Source organism: Protopterus annectens, chromosome 2.part1, assembly GCF_019279795.1.
Source record: "Protopterus annectens isolate FY-2018-M chromosome 2.part1, PAN1.0, whole genome shotgun sequence".
In the NCBI taxonomy this organism is placed as follows: domain Eukaryota; kingdom Metazoa; phylum Chordata; order Ceratodontiformes; family Protopteridae; genus Protopterus; species Protopterus annectens.
The window spans coordinates 667,310,349-667,335,258 of NC_056729.1; the positions used below are offsets into that span (position 1 = coordinate 667,310,349).

General features: G+C 37.8%; 1 protein-coding gene across 1 annotated transcript in view; it reads right to left on the reverse strand.

Annotated features, from left to right (window-relative positions):
- Window positions 1-24,910, reverse strand: part of MND1 (meiotic nuclear divisions 1) — a 937,304-nt gene that overhangs the window by 97,346 nt on the left and 815,048 nt on the right. Inside the window, exon 6 of the mRNA XM_044063493.1 lies at window positions 488-602. Within this exon, the coding sequence (XP_043919428.1) occupies window positions 488-602 (115 nt within the window). The remainder of the gene's footprint in view (window positions 1-487; window positions 603-24,910) is intronic.

Consider the following 24,910-nt stretch of genomic DNA (forward strand, 5'->3'; position numbering starts at 1 on the left):
TTCTTTAAGGTTAACACAAGATACTTCTGTTAACTCCAATATAGTAGGGTTAACACATGCACCTCGGAAAACATGAGGAAAAAGTGGTAAATGCACCTTACAATGGGCAAAAAAAAAATGCTGAATATACATTAAAAGAGGTAAAAATACAACTGCCATAGTGAGAGTTCTGAGAAGGCTTGTGGTTTAGTCTACAGGTAGGGTTTAAAGTTGTGTAAGAGTAGTCTCCTGCAGACCTAGATCTGAGATGGCCATTCTCTTCTTACATAATGATTTTCAGCAAATCATTTAACCTCTCTATACCCTTAGCCTGCTCCTCTAGAAATGAGCACTGGAATATATAATGTCTTCACCTAAAATAAAAACATTCCTAGATCATCCATTACCCCATCCCCAGCATTTGTCAGTTCAATTTTATCCTAAGTCTCTCACTGTAATAATTGGTTCAGGATCCAGATTTTGATGCCCACTATCCTTTGCCACTTACTTATTTCTTCTACAACCTCGGGATCACAGTCTCTGTACTTTTCAATATCTGCCTTCAGTTGGTCTCTCTGCTGCCTTAGTGCCAGAAGTTCTTTCAACAAGTCTGCTCTGTCTTCCTATAATCAAAAGATCAGATAAATACAAATGGTTAAGTTAAAGAATTCAAACTGATGTGATAGTTTCACTGCCAATTAAAAACAAGACAATTTTCTTGTATAGCAAACAGAAGAAATACTTTCAAAAATAAATTTTAATTTAAAGAAAGAAGGGTCACTTGATACTCTATTCAAATGACTAGCTGAACACAAAGCAAAAACAAATGGAAAACAATATACATACAAATATCATTAAATCACAAAGCGATAAAGTGAGGACAACAGTGTACAGAAATAAATTATGTATTTAGATAACAACTGATATCTGTGAAGAAATAATGCAATAGGTGTAGTAAACATAATTTAAGCTGCACCAGTTGTGACTTTGCTGTAGAGGACTTTGTTTTGAAAAATCCCCAGTAACATGTCATTCCCTAAATATCTGTGTAAATCAGACTGTCCACCAACTATCAGTTCCCCTCTTTCAATCAACAAAAGCTCCTACTCTCCTTCTACACCTCACAATTATGTTTCTTAGATTCTACAAGTACAATAGAAAACTATATTACTGCAGTCAGGCATCTCCAACAAACACTTAATTGAGTGGGTGGAGCAGAGAATTTGTTCTACCTAGTAAGTAAAATTGGAAGGTGGGTGGATTTGGATGAAGTTGCACACGATGCTATCTTTAGGAATACCCTGCATATTGACTTGACTACAATAAACACTTTCAATGAAGATAAGGTTTGATATTCTGAAATGCATCATGCTTTCCCTTAAAATAGACAATATTGAATTTTCCCTTTAAAACCCTACAACTTTCTTTGCTTTAAAGCACCTTTCACTATTGTCAGCTAAAAACTATTTAAAACGCAAATCCTAAAGCGTGGGTTCCAGTAAAACTTATGCTACTTACCTTTCTCTGCTGAATGACTCTAGCTACAGCTCTGAGCTAAAGTTGCCATCACCTGAAATAATACCACACACACACATGCACGCACGCAACACATGCAAACAAAGTACAGTTGTGTTAGAAACTTGCCATAATTGTAGATATTGGAATACCTTCACTGCTGTAGTTATAACCACTGGGACATCAGCCCAATTTCCAGAGCTGTACCTTTTCCCAGTGGTTTCATCCAACTCCTTCCCACTCAGTTATCAGGACATCAGTGATATAATATGGGTGTTTGACACTATCTTCAGATCCTAATTGCCCTGGTTCAGGCAAGAAGCTTGCATCAGGTGCAACAGCACTGATGGAGCCAAGAAAGAGAAGCCTGACTCCCTTGACCAGAAGGCCCACCCATGAGGCTCCAGTCTTCTTCTCTGAAAATTATGGAGTTCAAGGAGGAGGGGGGAGGTTCTGGCAGAGAGATGAGACACATAAGGGAACATAAGAGAACAAGCACCCAATCTAATCTTGGAATGCTCAAAAGTATGAAACAAGAGGATAGCAGTGGAGGAACTTTATTACAACAGTGAATGTATTTGAACATCTAACATTATAGAAAGCTCCTAACACAGCTGTACTATGTTCATTGTATTACCTACTGTTACAGTCATAATCAATGGAATGACTCCCACAGGAATCGATCAGTCAGTGGCTGGTCCTACATGAGTACACAGTTCTTTAAGAAGAGCAGAAGCAAAGCTTACCCTGGCCCTGAATGCAGCTCCTAGGTTGTAATGCTTTCAGAAGGTGTGGACTGAGGACCAACAGGCCACCTCCAAAACTGACTGAGAGTTAACCTCTGAGGAATGTTGTGGTAGCTGTTTTTAGGTCTAGTTGAATTGGCTTTGTTGTCTCTCTAAATGCAGAATAACAAAAACATGTAGTGTGCAAGATATTTATACAGACCTTCCCTCCTTTTCTTTTGCAAATGACACAGACAGCTGATCTGATTTTCTTATCGCCTTGATTTTGTCAAAACAGAATCTCAGTTGTCTATGCACATCCAAAACATGCAGTGTTCTCTCATCCTTGTACTGTGGATTAGGGAAAAACACAGGAAGGGGAATAGCTTTGCTTAAAGATACGTCAGTTACTACTTTAGGAAAGAAAGAAGAGTTGATGTGAAGAGATACTTCTATTGTGGAAAATCAAAAATTGTTCCCAGCACAACAAAGCTTGCAATTTTGAAATCCTCCTAGCAGATGTCATAGTCCTAAAGAACATCTTCTAGGCAAGATAAACTAGTAGGCTGAAGCAGTTTGTTCAAAGAGGGCCAGAGTGAGTTACTCTAACACAACTGAGGTCTCATGACAGGGTAATCTCCTTTCCTGGTGGTCTAAGACGCAGGACTCCTTTTAAGGATTGTTTCACTGGCAGTAGAGAATACAACAGAGGATAGATGGGCTGAGATAGCTGAGGCATGAACCTTTAAAGATGCATCAGATCGGATTGTTCTGTATATGTCTGACAGGTGACAGAGAACCACCGACACTCTTGCTGCTTATGGGTCCTGGTTCATATGCAGTCCCCAGTAGGAGAATCTCTTCATTTTTCTCAGCATGAACCTAGCCTCCCTCGAAATATTTAGTATATCCCCTGTAAAGATCTACTTTGTGGGGATGACAGCTATATAATCCAAGATATCAGCCTTTGAGTGGTCAGGGTAGAGTGCTTCAGGGAGCCTTTCTTTTGGGTTGAGAGTTCCAAAAGCAGGAAGAAGATGCTAGGTTACCTGGGCCAAAAGGTGGCTATCAGTATAATTTTGGCCCCTTCCTCTGATTTTCTGTAATACTTTAGCAATTGGTAAAAAGGTTACACAAACAAACCATTTAGTAAAATCTGCAAAAATGATTCAGCCAAGCTAGAGTCTTCACTGTGTAATACCTTAAGCCTTCTGTATTGGAGGCCCAATGGGAAATTTGCAAGTGACCCCTTAAAGGCTTACCAGAGTTTCAGATACATGGCTTCTGAATGCCCATGACTTGCTACTTTTTAAGATCTTATGGGTACATTTCAGGCCAATAAAGCGAAACCCCACTAACTGTAGACATGTTTCAGGCTTTTTGTGATCTTATCAGTATAGCACTATGGACTGTTTGGCTATACTTTAGTAACAGAGGCTTAAAACCCAGTAGGATGCCCATAACCATTATGGTAAGAAATTGCGCAGTGAAGACTCTAGACTGGCCGAGTCTTTCTTGCAGTTTTTACTGAATGGCTTGTTTGTGTAACCATTTTATCCTTTGCCTGGATGTTGTTAGGGATATTTTGTAAGAACCTTAACAAATACATTTTACATAACATACTCCAAATTTTTTTGTCATTTTTTTTAATTTTTCCAAGTGTTCTGGGTTTCTATTACCATGACAGGAACAAACCTCATTCCTAAGTATGACTAAAGTTCATGAAATTAGTATAGTTTCAGTCTTTGATGTTAGCCAGAAGTGCTCTTCACAGCACCTGCAATGTGCCCAGTACTGACTCCTCCTACAATTCATACAGAGTTTGCACATATTGGTAACATAACCAAATACAACTGTAAATTTTTTTTTATAAAACGTGTTGCTGCTACTACTGTTGGAAATGTCTGGGTATCCTTCTTCCACATTGCTCTCATTTTTGCCTGCAAATCCTAGTTTTTTTATGACTTTGTGCCTCTCTCTACATAAGAAACTATAGTCACTGGATGTAGCAATTTCAATGGTCAACACTAATTTTTGTCTTTTCATGGACTACTATATCTGGTTTTCTCCCATCTATTTTTTGAACTGTTGGTAAAGGGTGATCCCATGTGATATAAACCATAATTTTCTACCAGCTGCTGCCAGCTACTTCAATATTATAACATTTGCATAATCCCTACTGCAAAAGCCTTGCCACATTATTATGCCTTTCAGTATACAGTCCTTCTGCCAGTATTGTATCACAACCAGCAACAAGATGTGCGATTGTTTCTAAATCTGTTTTACAAAACCTACATTTATCTTTCTCCCACATAAATGGAATTTGTACACCAACGTGTATGTAGTCCACTTGTCTTGGGTCCCCAATATTACCCTTTCATCTTTTGGTTTAAATTCATCTCTCCTTAACCATTCCTGTCTTTGATCCTGATCAACATGAGGTTGTTCCAAGAGTTTTCTATATTTGCAATTATATTTATGCATTTTCCACATTTCTTGCCTTCTCATCTGATCCTTTACCTTATATTCCTTCTTTTGTTTTTTGGCACATTCAGTTGCTGCCTGACTTTTATCTACTTCTGGTTTGATATCCATTCCTACTTGACACCAGATATGCTCCTGCTAAACTAAGCAGGGATGTCATCTTAGACCTACTCTCCTCATGTTTTAAAACTTTCACTATGTTTGGGTCCTGTGAGGTCAGCTGATATGCATGCAGTCCTACAGCTGCAGATCTATACATGTAATCAATTACGAGGAGGCCCATACCTCCTTCAGAACAGGGAATATATAGTCTTAGTATGCACTGATTTTTATAAATCATTTGATAAGCATGAAGCACCCTTCTTGTGTTCCTGTCCAACCAATCCAACACCTTTTGAGGCCAGTAAATCACTCCAAAACTGTACGTTAGGAGAGGAAGAGCAAATTGGTTTACAGTTTGGACTTTGTTCCTGGATGTCAACGTTGTTTTCAGTATTAATTTTAGTCTTCTAAAATATTCCTTACCAAGTTTTATTCACATTTGTTCATGTTTTACTGTTGATCCTTCATCACTTCCCAAATATTTATACACACCCTCTTGCGCAAGTTCTTTTATATCACATTCCTGTCTCAGGTTAATGTTTTCTTGGTGCTGCAGATTGCCTGCTTTAAAGGTTGCTTTTGCACAATTATCAAGACCAAATGACATTCTAATACCATCTGAAAAAGTTTTGACCACTTGCAGTTGTGCTTTCAGTTCCTCATCTCATGAACTATACAGTTTTAAATTATCCACAAAAAGAAGACGAGAAGTCTTTACACTTTGTTGTTTTCTGGTAGCCAAATTGTAGCCATGACCTAATCTGTTAAGTAGACAGCTTAATGGGTTAAGGGCAAGACAAAAGAGCAGTAGTGAAAAAAGGTTACCCTGGACCATCTCTCGTTTGAATTTTTATCCCCAGAATAACTTGCCCTTTATTATGGCTTAACTGCAAAATGGTTTGCCACAGTTTCATGGTTATTGTAATGTAATCAATCAGTGTGAGGTGTATCTTATACATTTTTAAGCAATCTTTTATCCATGAATGTGGAATACTGTCAAATGATTTTTCTGTAGTCTATTCATGTCATACTTAGATTATTCCCTTTTTACAGTTCTCCATTATGACTTTAACAACAATTTATCCTTTTTGTCCATATGACTTTCTTTTACCTTTTTATTCTATTGCCATGATTGAGTTTCTTCTAGACAACTATAAACTCTGTCTGCATCATTTCCAGTGTATAGTCTATACGTTGTCAGAAGGCAAGTTATTGGTCTATAATTTTTTAGGATACCTTGCAGGTTCACTCTTAAGAAAAGTATTGTTCTTCCTGTTGTTAACCAGATTGGTGTCTGTTCGGGGTGTGCATACAAATAGTTCTTACTCGTGGCTAAATCTTTATGTAAAGATGTTAATACTTTTAGCCAGAAGTTAGGTACTGCATCTGTGCCTGGGGTTTTCCGGGTAAGACTTTTCTTAGCTGTATCAATCTCTCTAGTTGTTACTTCACCCCATTTCAGATCCTGTACATTTGAACTTATTCTTTCTTTTACTTCTTCTATCCATTCAAAATATTTATGTTCCACAGGATTTTCATAGATATTTCTCCAAAATGGATCTACTACTACTTTTCTAGGTGGTGTTTCAATTCCTTTTGCCTTGTATCCCAATTCTCTATAAAGCTTTTTGGGTGATCAATAACTTGTTTATTTTGTACTTTTCCTTTATATTTATCTGCATATCTTCTACGTTTTTCAGCCTGTGTTGACATTTTAGTTTATTTGCAATACTGCATGGCAGATCCTGATTTGTTCTGATACTGCTCATTGCTTTCATCACTTCTCTTTTTCTGAAACTTTTTGTTGATTTGTTCCTTCTATGCTCTTAACAGTGACACTTCTTGTCTTAACTGCTTTAGTTTTCGCTATTCAATACTTCCATGATGGCCATTTGATTTCTCTCCTTCCTTTTTCCTGTGTTTTTGTTGTAAGACTATCTGTTATTAATTTAGCTGCACAGTAATATATCTTATTTACTTCTGTTCTATCGCATGAATCTCAATGAACAGTCCTAATTACTGTGTTCATTTGTTTTATCAAACTTTCTGCGGTCTAGTTCTTTTTATTGATCTTAATATGTCTGCCCATCTCTATTAAATCAAGTACCTCTTCTCTTAGATCATTTTCCTCTAAACTGAGGTCACATTCTTTGTTCTCCATTTCTCAAAGTAACTAAAGCTAATAATTACCGTAACAATTATTAGCTTTATTTACTTTGAGTAGTAGTTTGTTGGAGGCTCTTAGTGGTCTGCTGTTTGAGCAGAGCTGCACTAAGCTCTTGAGTAATGATCAGTTGTCTCAAGGGCTTAGTACAGTTCTGCTCAAACAGCGGACCACTAAGATCCTCCAACAAACTACTACCCAAAGCAACTAAAGCCAATAATTGTTACGGTAACGGTCTACTCTCCCACCAAATATCCAAGTCCAGCAATCCCATGCCTCTGACAATACTAAACTCTAGCAACACATCCAAATTTAAACTACTGTTTAAGGAACACCTAACCAACAACTGGCTTTGCTCCTGCACTAATCCAGTTTAATCATTCTGTCTTTCCTTGTTCTTGCAACCAAAACATCTCTTCCCTTACTATAACTTTCAGATTATCCCTTTTCTCAATGAATTCCAATTTCTCTCTACCTCAAAGCTCTGTGCTCCTCATCTCTATCTACCCATCTCAAGCTTCTTACAGTGCATCATATTCCCTCCTTCTTGTACTTCACCTCAATATTGCCTTAGTTATCACTGTTTAGAAGTAACAATAACATAGCAACAATCAGCTAAATTTTTGCATATAAAGCATATATTTATCTCATAAATATTTACCACTAATTCCATGATATTTACATGCTGATCAGTCATTTCTCTATGATGGCACAAGCTATTTCATGCTAGTTTATTTGTTAACTTTATTTTCCATTTTATGTTACTCTCTCAGTTTTTATTGTTTATGTATAAACTATTTTCTACCTATATTTACCAAAGTTATGTATTCTCGACTGTTATAGATTTCTTGTATTGTTAGTAATATTTTTTTTGTAAAGGAGCTTTCCCCCACGTGCCTACACTGAAAAAGGGCCACTGGCCCAGTCGGGCATCCCTGGTAAACAAATGTAAAATAAACAAATAAGCAAATTACCTGTGGGCATCTTCCTGTGCCACATTCTCTTCAGTTTCATCCTGTGTCATCCATTGCTCTTTCGTATGGAAACTCACTGGCCTATCACTCCACAACATTGACTGTGTCAGAGTTGCAAAAGATTCCTGTTCCTTCCCTTGCTCTGCAACTCCAACTGAACTTCTGTACTGGTTTCCTAAAGGAGGCTCCAAAATATCTTCATATGGCAACTGATCAGATGTTTCCCACTCCATTGGTTCTGCTGTGATATTACCAGTTAGATTTTCTACACTAAATCCTTCACTTCACATGTAATCCATAACGTCTATTTCTTTTAACTTCTCCATTACTAAATCTCTTTTCTACCTTTTCTTATTTTTTTTTTTTGTATTGTAAATTTTTCCATATCTGGATGCCTTTGCCAGTATTGCTCTTCAAATATCATTGCTCTTGCTCTTTTTGTATTAATTAGTTTTACTTTCTCCATTTGCATAAATATTGCACTGTATTAAATCTCTTTTTCTTTCTCATGTCCACATTTCTTCAGATGTATTTTGCTCCTCCTGTTTCTCATTACATAATCTGTGTTAAACTTTCTACACTAAATCATTCACTTTGGACGTATTTCATAACTTCAGCTTCTATGTTACTGATCTTCTGTTCTATGTTCCTTGCCTGTGATCTTATTTGTTTGTATTGTGAAATTTTCCATATCTGGATGTCTTCACCTGTATTTCTCTTTGAATATCTTTTCTGGTGCTTTTTTTGTATTGATTAATTTGGCATTCTCCTTTACATAAATATTGCACCATGTCAGATCTACCTTTCTTTCCCATGTCCATATTTCTTTTTTATTCCTTTCACCATTCTCTAGATTTTGTTCTTTATATTGTTGCACTTCCTCAGTGGCTTCTTTTCCAAACAGTCCAAGGTTTCTTGGTCCTATATAATGTTTTTCATTAATCTGTTGCATTAATGAACATAAATTTTTATTTGAAGCTTCTGACAGTTTTGTCTTGTGGAAATATTTTTCTTTCCTCTAATTTCACTCTTAGTCTTTTTGAAGATCTTTTGTTATGAAATTCTGGGATTCTTGCATAACAGTAATACAATGCAATTTCTTTCTTATCCACCATAGTCCACTCTATTATCTTTATGGCTCTTTTTTGGCATATCAGTTTTTGTGGACTACTACTTCCTTCTACAATGGGAGGGGGGCATCCTCCCCCTAACATTGTAGGAATGTTTCCGCGTCTTGAGGATTCTACACTGTCATTTTTCTAGTCCTGGCATCAGTGCGCCTACCAAAATTGGACACTTTCTTTACCCTGGTCTTGTGCACCCAGCTATCTTTTTATATATTTGTGTTTTTATATATTTGGCTATGTAGGGCTACTGATGGTACCTAGTAAGATAGGCTCATATCTTTAAAACCTTGTGAAATCATCTAGCAAATTTAACAAAAATATGTCATGGCTCTCATCAAAAGAAGGCACTTAGTGATTCTCTGTATAAAGACACGTGCATAATGTTATCTTCAAGGAATATGCGCCACTGCATATGCATTTAAATATTTAGAGGGGAGAATAAATCCAATAATAAAAAGCATTCCTGTTCAAGAGCAATGCATGCATTTTATTTCTGCTTTAATGACAAAAACTGAATATGGACATATTCCAGAAATGTACATCTAAAAGACTGCTAACCCTTACAAGATATATATATTTTTTAAATTCTCTTTATTTAGTATTTTTTAATATTAACATTTATGCACACATCAAAAACAGTTCACTAACACTAAGTATGTACAGAGTATGGACATACAAAACCAACAATAACTATGTAACATAAACATATATCATGTATAGCAAGGTAGAATCTAATGGTACCTACTTAAGAAGTGCAGTCATTTTATTATATGATCAAATAGAATTCCCCACAATTCTTTGATAATTGGTTTATGCTTAATATTGTGGAACAAGTATTTATGAGCTTTGAGGTGTTTAATGGCTAGAGCTTTAAAGCCTCCCCAAGAAAGCGAGTGTCTGTTCTTCCAATTTAAAGAAATATAATATTTAATTAACATAAAGATAGGGATCAGAACTTTATAATTCCGCTCAGATAGACCAGGAGGTGGAATATGAAGAATGGTAAATTCCCACGAAAGGGTAGACTTTTCATAACCAATTTTCTCAAGTAACACTCTCAAAGCACACCATAGCTTGTAGGAACATTTGCAACTCCAGAATATATGAAGAATATCATCAGATTGGTTAGAGCAGAACTGACATTTAGGGGATTGATTGGGAAAGATTTTACTAAGGACGTCAGGATTAAGATACGCATTGTTCATTATCATAAGCTGAGTATATTTCAGCTTTTTAAAGGGTATATATTTAGAGCTTAATCTTATAAGCTTAAGAGATTAGGCTCTGGTTAACAGAAGGGTTAATTTTTGGTCAATAATTAGAAAAAAGGAGTTTGTTCTGGGATTTAAGTGACATAATAACCTTGTAGGTATCTGAGGTAATTTTTTTCCTCAAGAGAAGGAGTTTCCTTAATGTTTTACAAGTTGAGATATCCTTATCGGAGACCAAGGGGTGTTCCAGATAACTATGTACCAGATCTCTAACTTGTCATAAAATAATCGTATAATTTTTAGGTAAATTCAGATTAGTTCTTAAGCTAGAAAGTGCCTGATGTCTGAAAGGAAAGAGATCAGAAATAGAAATGTTCAAGTGAAGGGCGTATTGTTCCAGGTTTAACATGCGCCCATTCAATCCAAGGTTAGGGTTAAGGTGGAGTGGTTGTAGAGTATTGTACGAGCAAATCAAATTCAAGGAGTTAGAGGGGGTCTGGAGGGACCTTATGCTAAATAATATACCTTTTGTTCACCTAAGCATGCCTATGTTTGCTTCATTTAAGAATGGGAGTGCTGCGGGGTTAAAGTTCAATATTTTAATATAGTTAATCCAAAAGGCACACACCCAGCCAACAGAGCACAGGACCAGCGTAAAAATGTTAAATAACACACCAAGCTGCATAAAATGCTGGTACCTGTATGGCACAAAGTCCAAGACTCATCCAGCTGAAAGTAGACGTGAAAATAGTCAAAGACACTGTTCAATGATGTAAAATATTCCGTTTAATCACATTTAAGTAAGCGCTTTCACCCGTAGGCTTCTTCAGACTTATACACTACATAACACCCCTTCAAGATTTAAATAACCCTCCAAATAATTTCATTTTATAATTACACAATAAGCAAAAAACTGTTTGGTGTAGAGCGCAATTACTATAGAGACAAGACAAGAATAAAATATTAACACATTATTGTGCCATACAGGTACCAGCATTTTATGCAGCTTGGTGTGTTATTTAACATTTTTACGCTGGTCCTGTGCTCTGTTGGCTGGGTGTGTGCCTTTTGGATTACATATTACGTTCTTTATCTGACATACCAGCTTAAGAGAATGACGGAGAGTCCAAATAATATTGAACTTCCTTATAAGCCTGTGACTTTAAATAATATTGAACTTCCTTATAAGCCTGTGACTTTAAATATTTGTGATAGAAGGAACGAACGTTTCCAAGCTTGCGTGACCGGCAGAGACAACCTATTGCTGGAGTATGAACCTAACGTTGAATCGAATGATGGCGTTTCTAACAACGAGAGTCCGCTGAAGTTATCAGAAGATTTAGAAACTTTGGAAACTGATGTGCTGAGACTAAAGAAGTTGCAGTTACAGAGACAGTATTTCGAGGCATGTTTGGTGAAAAGAATCATACCTCGTGGGCTGCGCATTTTAAAGATGCCCACGTCAGGTAATAGATTTCCTGACTTACTTTACAAATGGCAACAGCTCAATATTGAGCTTAGTTATAACTATATGAAGTTGCTTATTGATTTTCACACACCGGAAGAAGATGAACTGAGAATTAAAGTCAATAAACTGTTTGATAATATTAAATTGAAATATCTGGGTGATAGTACGGATATTAAACTTGAGAAAGTCCTTGACAATGTGTTAATGTTTGAGAGGCGCATGCTAGAACAAAAAAAGAACAAAATAATGAGGGACTTAAGGGATTTTAAAAATTCTCATGTTTTCACTTGGCGTAGGCAACGTATGAGTAATACGAATGTTAATAATGTATCGCAAGGTATTTTAAATGCTGTTCCTGAGAATGTAACTAATCATGCTAATAATGCACATGTTAGGAATGATGTTGCTTTTGCTGATTCTGTGTGTAATTCAACTGTAAAAGCTATGAATGGGAGCAGTACTAGTTCATCTGTACTGAATGAATCTTTATCTATAGGGAATGCTACTACTACTGTTTCTAATAATACGGACTGTGTTCAGGATACTGTAGAGATAAATACACCCCCAGATGAGGCTGTTGGTACTATCAATACCACTAATACTGTTTCCATGAATACAGAGGCAGTAGTTAGACGTAAATCAGGTATTAGGAATGTGTCTCCGTCAGTACGGTCTGTAGTTGATAGAATTGTGCATACCCCTTTCCCCATAGCTCAAGATCAATTCTTGGGGAGGAGGCGTTCAGTAAGCAGGGGCAGACAGAAAAGGAAATGATCGAGCGAGGAACACCATGGTCCCACATTGAAAAAAATGTGGGAGAAAACCACTCGCTGATAGTAAATTTACCTAGTAGAAATCTCACTGTATATGAAACACAAGTCTTAAATAAAGGACTTAGTTTTATCCCTACTGAAAGAAGTAATGTTGTTGATTCTATAATAGATGCCAAAATGTTTGTCAGGAACATTCAACTTAAATTAGATTTTGGTGGGAATAATGACATGGAAAATGGACCCCGTTTTCGCTCTAACAGTACATATATCCCACAATTACATCTGGTAGTGGATGTGTTTTCTAGAAAGTTGGAAAATGATATATATGACTATTTTCAAACAAGTCATGGAGTGAGGTATAAGAATAATCTGAACTACTATCAGAGACAAGCTTTGAAAGACCTTAGGAATGATAAGACACTGGTCATCAGGCCAGCTGATAAAGGTGGGCCTATTGTGCTCATGGATATCGAAGAATATAATTCCATCATGTTACAACTTTTGAGTGATATTAGCTTTTATGCTAAAATAGATATGAAAATTGTAACAGATAAAGTGTTTCAAACATATTATATGCTAGATGACCTACTTGTTTCATCTACCATCACTAAAGAATTATATGATTATCTTAAGGTTAAGAATCCTCTTATACCTATCATTCAAGGTTTACCAAAGGTCCATAAGTCACAGTTGAAACCCCCTATGAGACCAATAGTGGCAGGCCAAGGTTGGATCACGGAACCACTATCTATTTTTACGGAGTATCACTTAAGACCTATGGTTGATGGGAATAGTACCATATTGAGAGATGGTAAGCAGTTTTTGCTTGATTTATACTCATACACCAATAGGTTGGATGATAGCCTACCATACATTTTGGTGACTTTAGATGTAGTCAGTTTGTTCACTGTAATTCCCAATGATGTGGGTATTCAATACATACAGGATTATTTAAGAAATCATTCTGATTTCTCACCGGAGAAAATTGATTTGATAGCTCTTTTTCTTGAAACAATTTTGATGAACAACATTTTTATGTTTGGTAATGAGATCTTCCTACAGAGGGATGGCGTAGCTATGGGCACTTCTTGTGCCAATAGCTACGCCAATCTAGTTATGGCATGGTGGGAAGAAAAGGTTCTCTAAGTTGGATTTGTTTCAAAAGCATGTGGGTATAGATCGAAGGTTTGTAGATGACCTTTTCTTCATTTGGCTTGGTGATGTCAATACACTCTTGGAAATGGTTGAATTAATGAACAATTCGACGACTTTTCTGAAATTTACTTTGAATTATTCAAGGGATGAGATTTCCTATTTAGATGTAGCCATTAATAGGCTCAGTAATGGTTTACTTAATACTTCCATCCATAGAAAACTATGTCACAGAAACACACTTCTTCATAGGAGTAGCATGCACCCTAGTTTTGTTTTTAGCAATGTGATGAAAGGACAGATAATAAGGGCCTCTAGACTTAACCAGACTATTGAAGGCTATATGAATGAACTGCATGGTTTGAGAATTAAGTTGACAGAAAGAGGCTACAATAGAGAGATAGTTGAACAGACTATTTTAGAAGTTAATGCATTAAGGAATACCACAGCGAAACCATATTTTTCAGAATTATTAAATCCCCCGGACACCAGTAACACATTTACCAAGTGTGAACCAAGGGCTCCCATGTTTTTTACAAAATATGCATTTTATCTAAAACAGCTTATGGCTAAAAACTGGGATATTTTATTATTAGATAATGACATTGGTAAGATTGTAGGTCCTAAACCCAATGTACTTTTTAAAAACAAACCCAACTTAAGAAGGTTATTATGTAAACCCAGGAATAAGTTAGAAAGGAAAGGCATGGTCAGAAGTGACCTGAACACTGTACCATGTGGTAAATGCAACCAGTGTATATACATCTATGATGGTACTACGTTTATACACCCGACTACAAAGCAAATTTTTAGTTTTAATACTGTGACAAACTGTAATAGTAGGGATGTTATATACTTAGCTAGGTGTGAGGCATGCCCCGCGTTTTACATCGGAAAAACCAATAGATCTCTGAAGGAATGCATTCGAGAACATATTTATCATATCAGAATAGGTTCTGACTTCAATGCACTGGCTAAACACCACAGAGTTATGGGTTCTAGCCACACTTTTAAGTTCAATGTCATACAAAAATTAGATGTTAATCCTAGAGGGGGCGACATCATTAACTATACTCTAGAATGTGAACTAAAATGGATTATCAGGTGCAAAACTGATCAAGTACCGGGGTTAAATGACAAAATACAGATTAAGCCTTTCTTAAGAAATAGGAGACTTAAACGAAAAGTATAGGGCAAAGTATAGGTCTAAGAGTAGTTCTAATACATTTTCTTATATTATATGTTTTGTTAGATAATTGTGTCTATTGTGTGCTGTCCTGCATAAGTCTGTTGATATTTATTATAGTATATAGGCTGTGCATCTTACTTATGTATATCTGATATACACATATATATATATATATATATATATAAATAGATATATATATTTTAGACATATTATATGTTTATTAAGAAGTTTTTAATGTTTTAATGCGTTAATATTTTATTCTTGTCTTGTCTCTATAGTAATTGCGCTCTACACCAAACAGTTTTTTGCTTATTGTGTAATTATCCAATGAAATTATTTGGAAGGTTATTTAAATCTTGAAGGGGTGTTATGTAGTGTATAAGTCTAAAGAAGCCTACGGGTGAAAGCGCTTACTTACATGTGATTAAACGGAATATTTTATATCATTGAACAGTGTCTTTGACTATTTTCACGTCTACTTTCAGCTGGATGAGTCTTGGACTTTGTGCCATACAGGTACCAGCATTTTATGCAGCTTGGTGTGTTATTTTAATATAGTTGTTATACAGGACAACCCATGCAGGAGCCCAAGAGGAGTGATCCTTATGGTATGAAGCTATATTAAAAATTCTACTTCCATTAATTATCTCATAGTAGGTTTTAAAGTCAGGTAGGCCAAGTCCTCCTTGTTCCTTAGGATAGATAAGTTTTGTATAGCTAATCCAAACAGATTTGGGGGCCCATATGAATTTTGAAAGGAGAGATATAATATTTTTAAAAAAATTGTTATGCAAAATGCTGGTGGTTGCGTTAAATAAGTATAGGAATCTAGGAAGAATGTTCATTTTAATGATTGCAGTTTTGGCTAGGAAAGGAAGCTTAAGCTTAGCCGATCTGTTGAGATAATTTTGGACACTAGACCAGCATTTGACTACATTGTCCTGATAGTGATTGGAGTTTCCTTGAGAAGGATATACCTAAATATAGCAGTTGATGCTTAGTTTTAATATCCGTATTAGTAAGTATATTAGGCAACATGGATTGGATATTTATCGGGAAAATTAGAGATTTTTCTCTATTAAGTTTGTAGTTTGCGAGGTTGGAAAAGGAGTTAATAGAAGATATGATTTTATTCGGGTCAGAGCAGGGGAGTGTAAAATAGATGTTTAAATCATCAGCGTATGCCGATAGAGAGATATTAGAGTTAAAAATGGTAGGAGGATGATGAAATGTACCCTGTTTGATAAGCATGAATAATGGTTCCATGTAAAGGTTGAAGAGAAGTGGGGAAAGAGGGCATCCCTGCCTGACCCCATAACCCTTACAAGATAATTTTATTACCTCCAGCTCCTCTACAAAAAGCCTGTAAAGAGTAAAAACAAGAACACATCACCATCTCTTTTATCTTGTAAGGATCAGAAATCTTATAGTTGTATATTTTATAACTTTTCTCGTTTTTGGTGGTATATATTCCAGAATGTACTGCATTCTCCAACCTGCACAGAAGTTATATACCCTCCCTAATGGAAACCAAGTACAATTAAGCATGCACAAATTTCACCTTGACATGTCTGTAAAACACTTGCATTTGGCAGCCATGCATATCTATATGCCTGCTCCTATCGACACTAGTCATGAAAACATTCAAACAACCATACCTTGACAATGAGATACAGACTATTCCTATTTAAATGCAGCTCACTGCCGAACTTAGTCAAACAATATTACCATGGGCAGTAGAGTAAGTTTCTCTGTAGAAATGTGTATGATTTATTTACTTTTGATGAAATGACAACTTAGAACAGATACATTTATGCACATGTGCTACTTTCCTCACCCTAAAAAGTAATCACCCAACCAAATACTTTCTTGCTAGGAGACTTCCATTATCCAGTATAGACTGGCGCACTTAGACTTTTAAAAATAGATATGCTTAGCACTCCTAGACTTTGTTAAAGTGATTTTTCTGATGTTAGTAAATGAATCATGGCATTTGATGAGTCAAGTGCCACAATACATTTTTCCACTTTTCTGTACCTTTTACTTAGGTCGTTTTAATAAAAAACTTTGTAAACTTTTTTATTAAACCATACTCTAAATAAATTGAGCATTTTCTACAGTGTTGTTACCCTTGGGATAATGTGTTTTATGTCCATGCACTGTAATGGGGCGCACTCACACATACACAGTGTGCGCCCGTTAAAGTCTATGGATGCTACACACATTTTACTACACTGGCTTCACTAAGGTTAAAGTTTACAATTTTCCTCAGTGACATCACTGTATGAAAAACGGACTTTTTGAAAAGTGTTTTTCACCTATGAAGTAAAGTAAAATAAAAAGTTCCTTAATGGTCAGAGGTACTGTTTGTTAGTTTTTGTACAACATGTCATGGTGCAAAGGTAAGCTTAACAAATGTTGAAAAATCACTAATACCAATGCATTGGATGTAACTGAAAAACTACCCATTATAGTCACTGATATCTCTGAAATTACCCTGGACCAACTCTTAGAATCTCTTTCAAAGGATAAAAATAATTATATTCCTATGGGACCACATGACATACCAGACTGCATTCTCATAGGTGGTTACCAACCTAGCCGCAGCCTGTATCCCTCCTTGCATTTCCTCATCCCTTATTAAATCTCACCACAAATCAGTCATCTTCTTTGTTAGGCCTAGTGGTAGTACCCCACCATGAAATGACACTGTCTTTATGAACTTCTGCAGGCAAATCTACTACAACTTGTAGAAGACCTACGTAAAATTCACAACAATGCCTCACAAGTGGATTCTTTGGAGAGTATTGTCACAACTGCCTTCAATTTTTACCACCAGAACATTGGCATAGAAAAGTCTGTACCTGTCCTCCTAAATTATAATAGTAAATTCAGGAATATCCCTCCCTGGTGGAACTCTGGTATTAATACACTGTAACAGAAGGAAAATACTGAAAAGGTGTAACAAATCACCATCTTCCTATGCCAAGTCAACAATGAAACATTCCAACAAGGAACTTAAGAGCACTATTAGAAAATGTAAAGCAAAGTATAAACTTAAGGTCACTACAGATACCAAAAGAAACAAAACATCTTTCTTCAGTTACAATCAGAAATTAAGCAACAATGTCCAACAATGCATTGAACAATATCACACATTCTAATCCCAAAGATACAGCCAATATATTAGAAGACACATTTACTGCTAACTTTACCCTACATTGTTGCCCTTGGTTTCTCTGAAAATTTAATTTCCTCTGAAATTACCCTGGACCAACTCTTAGAATCTCTTTCAAAGGATAAAAATAATTATATTCCTATGGGACCACATGGCATACCAGACTGCATTCTCATCAGTGGCAAGCATGCACTATCCAAGCCTCTACTTAAATTGTTCAACCTCAGCCTATCCACAGTGTTTGTTCCTGATGCCTGAAGAACTGCCACAGTGACTCTCCTATACAAAGGTGGCCCTTCCACAGACCAAGAATAGCCCCATCACCACTGTATACAAAGGCCACAGTACATATAGTAGAATTCATTTAATGTAGGCATACTCAACTTAACTGATCTAGACCTCACTCAGTTTGGTTTTGGAAGAGTAGTTTCTGACTTCTAAAGCTGGTGAACTTCTTTAAAAAGGTTACAGAGGCTGTGGACAGTGGACACACTGTGCATGTTATTTATCTTGACCTGGCCAAGGCTTTTCACACCATCCCCCATGCTGGTATTATTCAAACATTAGACAAACAATGCAATTCCCCAGCACTGTCTGCTAAATTGCAAAGTGGCTAAACAACAGATCCCAAGTTGTAAATGTTGCTGCTACCTCTCTGATCGTAAAACTTTAACTAGATGGATACCATAAGGATTAGTGCAAGGCCCTCTCTAATTTACCATATATTTTGAAGATATCCAAGGCAAAATCTCAGTAGTCTGGATGTCCAGGTTTTCTGAAAACTGCAAGTTTGGCATGGACTACCAAGATGGCTGCACATTGAGTAACAGCTCTCCTAGTGCGAAAACAGAAACTCAGAAGAGAATGCCAGTAGACTTGTGTTTATGGGTAAATTTCAGTAACTGCCTAGTAAATATACTGCCTGGATACCAGGAAAAAAGAAATACAGAGAACGTGGAAAATATCAGCTACAAAAAGTGAGGAGGAAACACTAACTGGGGAATGTTCTGCAGCTGTTCAGCATAAAGCAATGCAACCTTCAGACATGACTTCCAGTAATTTACAGGAAGATATAAGGCAACTGCACACAGACATGGTTAAAATAAATGAAACACTGATGGAGCATATCAACACAAACAACGAAAGGCTGGAAAAAATGGAAGAAGCGAGGTGATAAAGCTGCAAAAATCAGGCTGAAATGAAGAAAAGTCTGGCTGAATACGAGACTGCTCGGGAGAGATGTTTCAAAAAATAATGGGATGAAGCAAAAAGGGAAAATTGAGATTTTTAGCTATACCAGAGAAGCTGGAAGGAACAGACTGCATTAATTTTATGAAAGCACAAATAAGCAACTGGATTGGTATTCCACAGCAGGAGTTGTTAGTTGAAGGTGCACATTGTGTATGCTCCAAACCTGGCTATGAGAAAGCAACCTTGACCTTTAATAGTAAAGATGCAATCCTACCAGCAGAAGAAACTGATTTTGACAAAACTGTGGCAGAAGGACAAACTGCTAAAAGTGGGAAACAGAGTGGTTGTGGAGCATGATTAGTCAGTGTACACCAGGCAGAAGATAAGCAGATTTATTTCACTATTCAGGGAATGTTGAGACGCAGGTGTGAGATTCAAACTGCTGTACCCAGCTGTCTTCAAATTATTCTTCCCTGAAGGGACAAAATCATTTTTGATTATGTACATAAGGAGGAAATAAAGATTGTCTAACAAAAAGTGAACTGAGAAACAGAGAGTCTGCATCTTGTTCTTCTGGTAAAGGCCATAGAGAGACTGCATCTATGAAACTTTTTTCAATGTTTCAACACAAAATGTTGGAGTGAAGGAAGGGAGCACAAGAGTTGACTAGAAGAACTGACAGTAAGTTGGAAATGAAGCAGAGACAGGATATGGGAAATGGAGATGAACAGTAATAAAACCAGTAACCTAACATGGGATTACAAAGCAATAATTGTGTGTGAAATTTGACAGAACAAGAAAATCTGGAAATATTGGACTTTTTCAGTATTTGTTGGACTTGTGAGTAACTCTAATATGCCCTACTTCATGGTCATTAATGTTCAAAAAATGCTTTGGGGAGGGGAAGAGGAGGGAGAAAGTTAACTAAGTAAAGATTTTTTTCTAACTAGCACTATTTTTGTGGTGCATGGTTTTCTTTGCATGCTATAAGGTAACATTTTCTCAGTTATTTTTAAGTATGGGGACTGTAAGGTGCTGCTGTTCTTTTTTAATTTTCTTTCTCCCTTCTCTCTGTTCTTGTTCAGTATTAAGAAATGTAGGCAATGCAATGTAAAAAAAGCCCGATTACAAGAGCATGACAAAAGAAAAAATAATGTGTTTTTTTCTCATTTTTGCATAGGGGAATGACTGGATTAAGGACTTTAGATTGATTTAGTAACAAGTTTTCATTTATTTTTTTACTGATGGGTTTTTCTGTGTGACCTTCTCATTCTGTTTTAGTTTGTTAGTTGGGATATTTTGCAGTTACCCTAATGGTAATGGACATCAGCTGGATATAACAGCCTTGTGTTTCTTATGCTTAGTCACTCTGCTTGTGCTGTGGAGGTCATAACAAGGGCGAAATATGCATATTCACAGCTAGTGGGGTTTGGATTTACTGGCCTGAAATTGTCCATTGAAATGGCTTGGGCATTCAGAATCGCCATACAGCTGAAGCACCTGATGTTCATAAGGGTCATTTGCATATATCACCTGTCCCTCTGATAGAAGATGTTTGAGAGGTCACTCAGTTGAAGTTCGAGCTTGGCTGGAGTTTTCATTTAGTTTTTACTCATTCTTGCATGGGGAAATGACTGGATTAAGATCCTTAGACTGATTTAGTAACAAGTGTTAAGAGTAAGCAAGTAAATGAAAAAGAATATTGAATATTATGAGGCCTTTTCTAGAAAATATATGCATGCTCAGTAGCAATTCTGCAGCTGGTCTTAATGTTTCCACGGAAACAATCGGCTAAAGAGAAACTGGCTACAGTCTGGTGAAAAGTGATTGGCTGAAGGAAAATACTGACGGAAAAATTGGGTAGGATATGATATTCTCTGAAAGCATTCAGGTGTTTCCCAGCTGGGAGAGCTATAAAGAAAAGACAAAACCAATTAGCACTTAGTAGATGCACATGCTGCACCATGAGTCTTAGCATCTTTAACCTTTCTTTTAGGTTAATTTCAGTCTGTGAGTGTGGCATTCAGTTTGGGACTTTTGTTCCTATTAGGAAGGTAAAACTTCAGTATTTGAAGATGTTCATAGTTTTGTGCATTTATTAAGTTAATAGGTTACAGGGGGTAATGGGGTGCATTTCTTTTTTTGTTTGAGGACAACAAACATTTGTAATATGTGACACAGGCTCAAACGGATATGACAACTGTATAAAAGTTCAACCTGTATGTGTGCATGTATGCATGTAACAAAAACTGTATGCATGTAACAAAAACTGAATCTAGACATTTAACAAAAAAGGCATTATACAGAAAAGATTGGAATAACTTTTTAATGCAGTGATGCTTTCTGTAAAGTCTTTAAACATCAATGGTCTCACAGGCAAATACAAGAAAAGGTAGTGAGCTATATTAAAATTGTAGAATGCAAACAGCTGCATTACAGGAGACACACTTGGAAAGAACTGAACATGTGAATTTGATAAAGAAAGGTTTTCAGGATGGTTATTCAGTGGAATACCTGGGACAAAGGAAAAGAGTACTTATATTAATTGCAAGAGGAGCTCCAACAGTGATAGAAGAGGATGACTGTTGGACTCCTGAATTACCACTAGTTCCAACATTTCCTGCATCTCCTCCCTTAGAGTCTGTTTGACTCTCTCAGGCACTCTGTAAGGGGCCTGCCTAATAGGCCTTTGAGGTCCTGTATCCACCTGGTGCTGCACCAGGTGGGTGCACCCTGGTTTCCCAGTGAACATGTCCCCAAACTCCTGTAACACTGCTCGGATTTCTCGAACCTGGCTAGGAGATAGCTGCAGGGACATTGCTACCCCTTTCACTGAGGTGTCGGTCCGAGCCTCACTGAGGAGATCAATCACCAGATCTCCCTCAGACTCCTCCTGCAATCCACTACAAATACTTAGCACAAGGGCCTCCCTATCACTGTAAGGTTTCATCACGTTAGCATGGTACAACTTGTGCCCCTCCCTCCTGCCTAGCAGTTCTACCATGTAGTTAACATCACTTGCCTTTCTTACCACCTTGTAGGGTCCCTTCCAAGCTGCCTGCAGCTTGCTGTATCTGACAGGCATGAGAACCATTACATGCTGTCCTACAGCATACTCTCTAGCTCGAGCATTCCTGTCATACCAGACCTTTTTCTGCTGTTGAGCATCTGCCGGGTTCTCCTGGGCCAAGACCATGAGTTCTCTGAGCCTTGTCCTGAGGTTTAGGACATATACCACAACATACTCCTTGTGTAATTCACACTCTCCTTCCAGCTCATCTCGAATTAAATCTAGAGGTCCTCTCACCCTATGCCCATAAAGCAATTCAAAGGGTGAAAATCCTGTAGATTCCTGGGGAACCTCTCTGTAAGCAAACAGATGGGGCAAATAGTTGTCCCACTCCCTCTTAAACTCATCTGCAAATGACTGTAGCATGGACACGAGTGTAGAGTTTAACTTCTCAACAAGACCATTAGTCTAGGGATGGTAGGGGGTGGTATTTAGGTGGCTCACCCCACAGTGCTTCTACAGACAAGCCAGCAGGTTTGACATGAAATTGGCACCTCTTTCAGTCAGTATTTCTTCTGGGAAACCTACCCTGCTGAAAATCTCTAACAAAGCATTTACCACCTTTTCTGCCTCAATGGAGGACAAAGAAACTGCCTCAGGGTATCTTGTAGTATAATCTACTATTACTAGGGTATACTTTTTCCCTGTAGAACTTGGGGTACTCGGAGGCCCCACAATACCCATAGCTACCCTCTGAAATGGCTCCTCAATCACAGGCAAAGGCATCAAAGGAGCTTTCACCTTGTCTCCTGTCTTGCCTACCTTTTGGCACTGCTCAGAGGTCTCTGCTGTACCCTGTGACATCTCTGGAAATTCCAGGCCAATAGAGGTTCTGCATAATACTTATCTTTGTACGTATTATGCCCATATAACCTGCAAAGGGAATCTTATGGGCTAGGGCTATGGCTAGAAGTGCCACATGGTAGGCTCTAGGCATTACCAACTGCTGTATCCTCTCCCCTTTTAGCCCACCCTCAGGGGTCCACTCTTTATACAGTAACCCTTTGGCCCAGTATACAGATTCCCCCTTCCCTCGAGAATCGGGTGCCTCACTAGCTACTTGCCTCAGGCCTTGTAATGTAGGGTTTAAATGCTGAGCCTGTCTCAACTCTCTCTTTGTAACCCTTCCCAGCTCCCCTTCCACAGAAGTCTGGTGTCCTCTGATAGCAGTGCCTCACTGTCAGCCTGGGTACTACTACTCACCTCTGCCCTTGCAGTCAGTCTGTCCAAGGGAACATCAGTACCAACAAGCAGTTGTGGCTCACCTTCAGTCTTACTGCTACAGAGTAGCTCCCTCCCTGAAGTAACCACCTTACCAGTCCTGGCTGCAAGTGTGCAGTCTTGTCTGGGTCTCCCCCAGGTTACCAGATTCACATGCTTGTCTCTAAGCCTGACTACGTGTAACTGCATTAACACATGGTATTGTCTCATCAAAATCCTTCCCTATCAGGACATCTGCAGAATGGTAGTTTGGTACCCCTGTTGTCTCAAGACAACCTACTATTGGCATTTTGTCTTTCCCACATACTGGCTCTCCCACATTGCCTCCGTGGACATCTATATGCCTCATGGCCCCACTGGTTGCATTCTAAATTTAACCCTAGGTCCTGGACATGTAACTGAACTAGTGGCTTCCCCTGCTACTGACAGATTCTGTTGGGGCGGTCTAAGCTGCCCACCATGGGTTCCCTTAGACCCATGAGCAGCGTTGAGCGCCCCTTTCCTGTGCAGGGATGCCCTGCATGCTAGGTATAGGTCTCCCTTCTTCCCCAACTCATCTACAGTAGAGCACTGTCTGTCAGCTAACCAGATCCTCATGTCCTCAGGCAAAGTCCTAAGGGTGTGTTCCCTTACCAAAATGTCTGCCACTTCAAAAGTGGTGACCTGACATCCACTCACCCACCTATGAAAATAAGTGCTTAGTTCAGCAAGATATTCACACACTTTCATCTGCCTTGAGTCAATGCTCACAAAATCTTTTCCTATAAGCTTCAGGTGTTAGCTTAAAAAATTCTAGCAAGCAATTCTTTACAACATAATAGTTTAAAATATCATGATCAGATAACTTGGACAACACAGTTACAGCTTTACCATTGAGTAAGGGGGTCAGGAACCGTACCCAGAGCCTTTGGTCAACATCATACTGTTTACATACCCTCTCAAACATATGTATGAAACTATCAAAATTATCCCCCTCTGTAAACCGTGGAAGAAATGTACTGACCTTTGTTGCTTCTGGGGTTTGGTTACTTCCTTCCTCATTATCTCCATGACTCTGGCGAAGAGTCAGCATCTCCTTTTCATGTTGCCTCTGCCTTTTTTCTCCTCAGCTTCTATTTCAAAACGATTGGCCTCCAACTCAAGTGTCTTTAGCTCTAGATAGATTTTTAAGTCCTCTTAGAAAGGTTGAGTTGTCCATTCTCCGAGTGTTGTACATCTCCATGGCCAGTCTGCTCATCCACCTGATTGCTATTCTCTGATGCAGCTGTGACCAAAGCTGCAATCATGTCTGCCTTAGTCAGGTTTCCATGCACCAGTCCTTTAGCCTGGCACATCTCAACCAAATGGCTCCTAGTCAGGTTGCCATATTCCTCTGCTGACATGATTG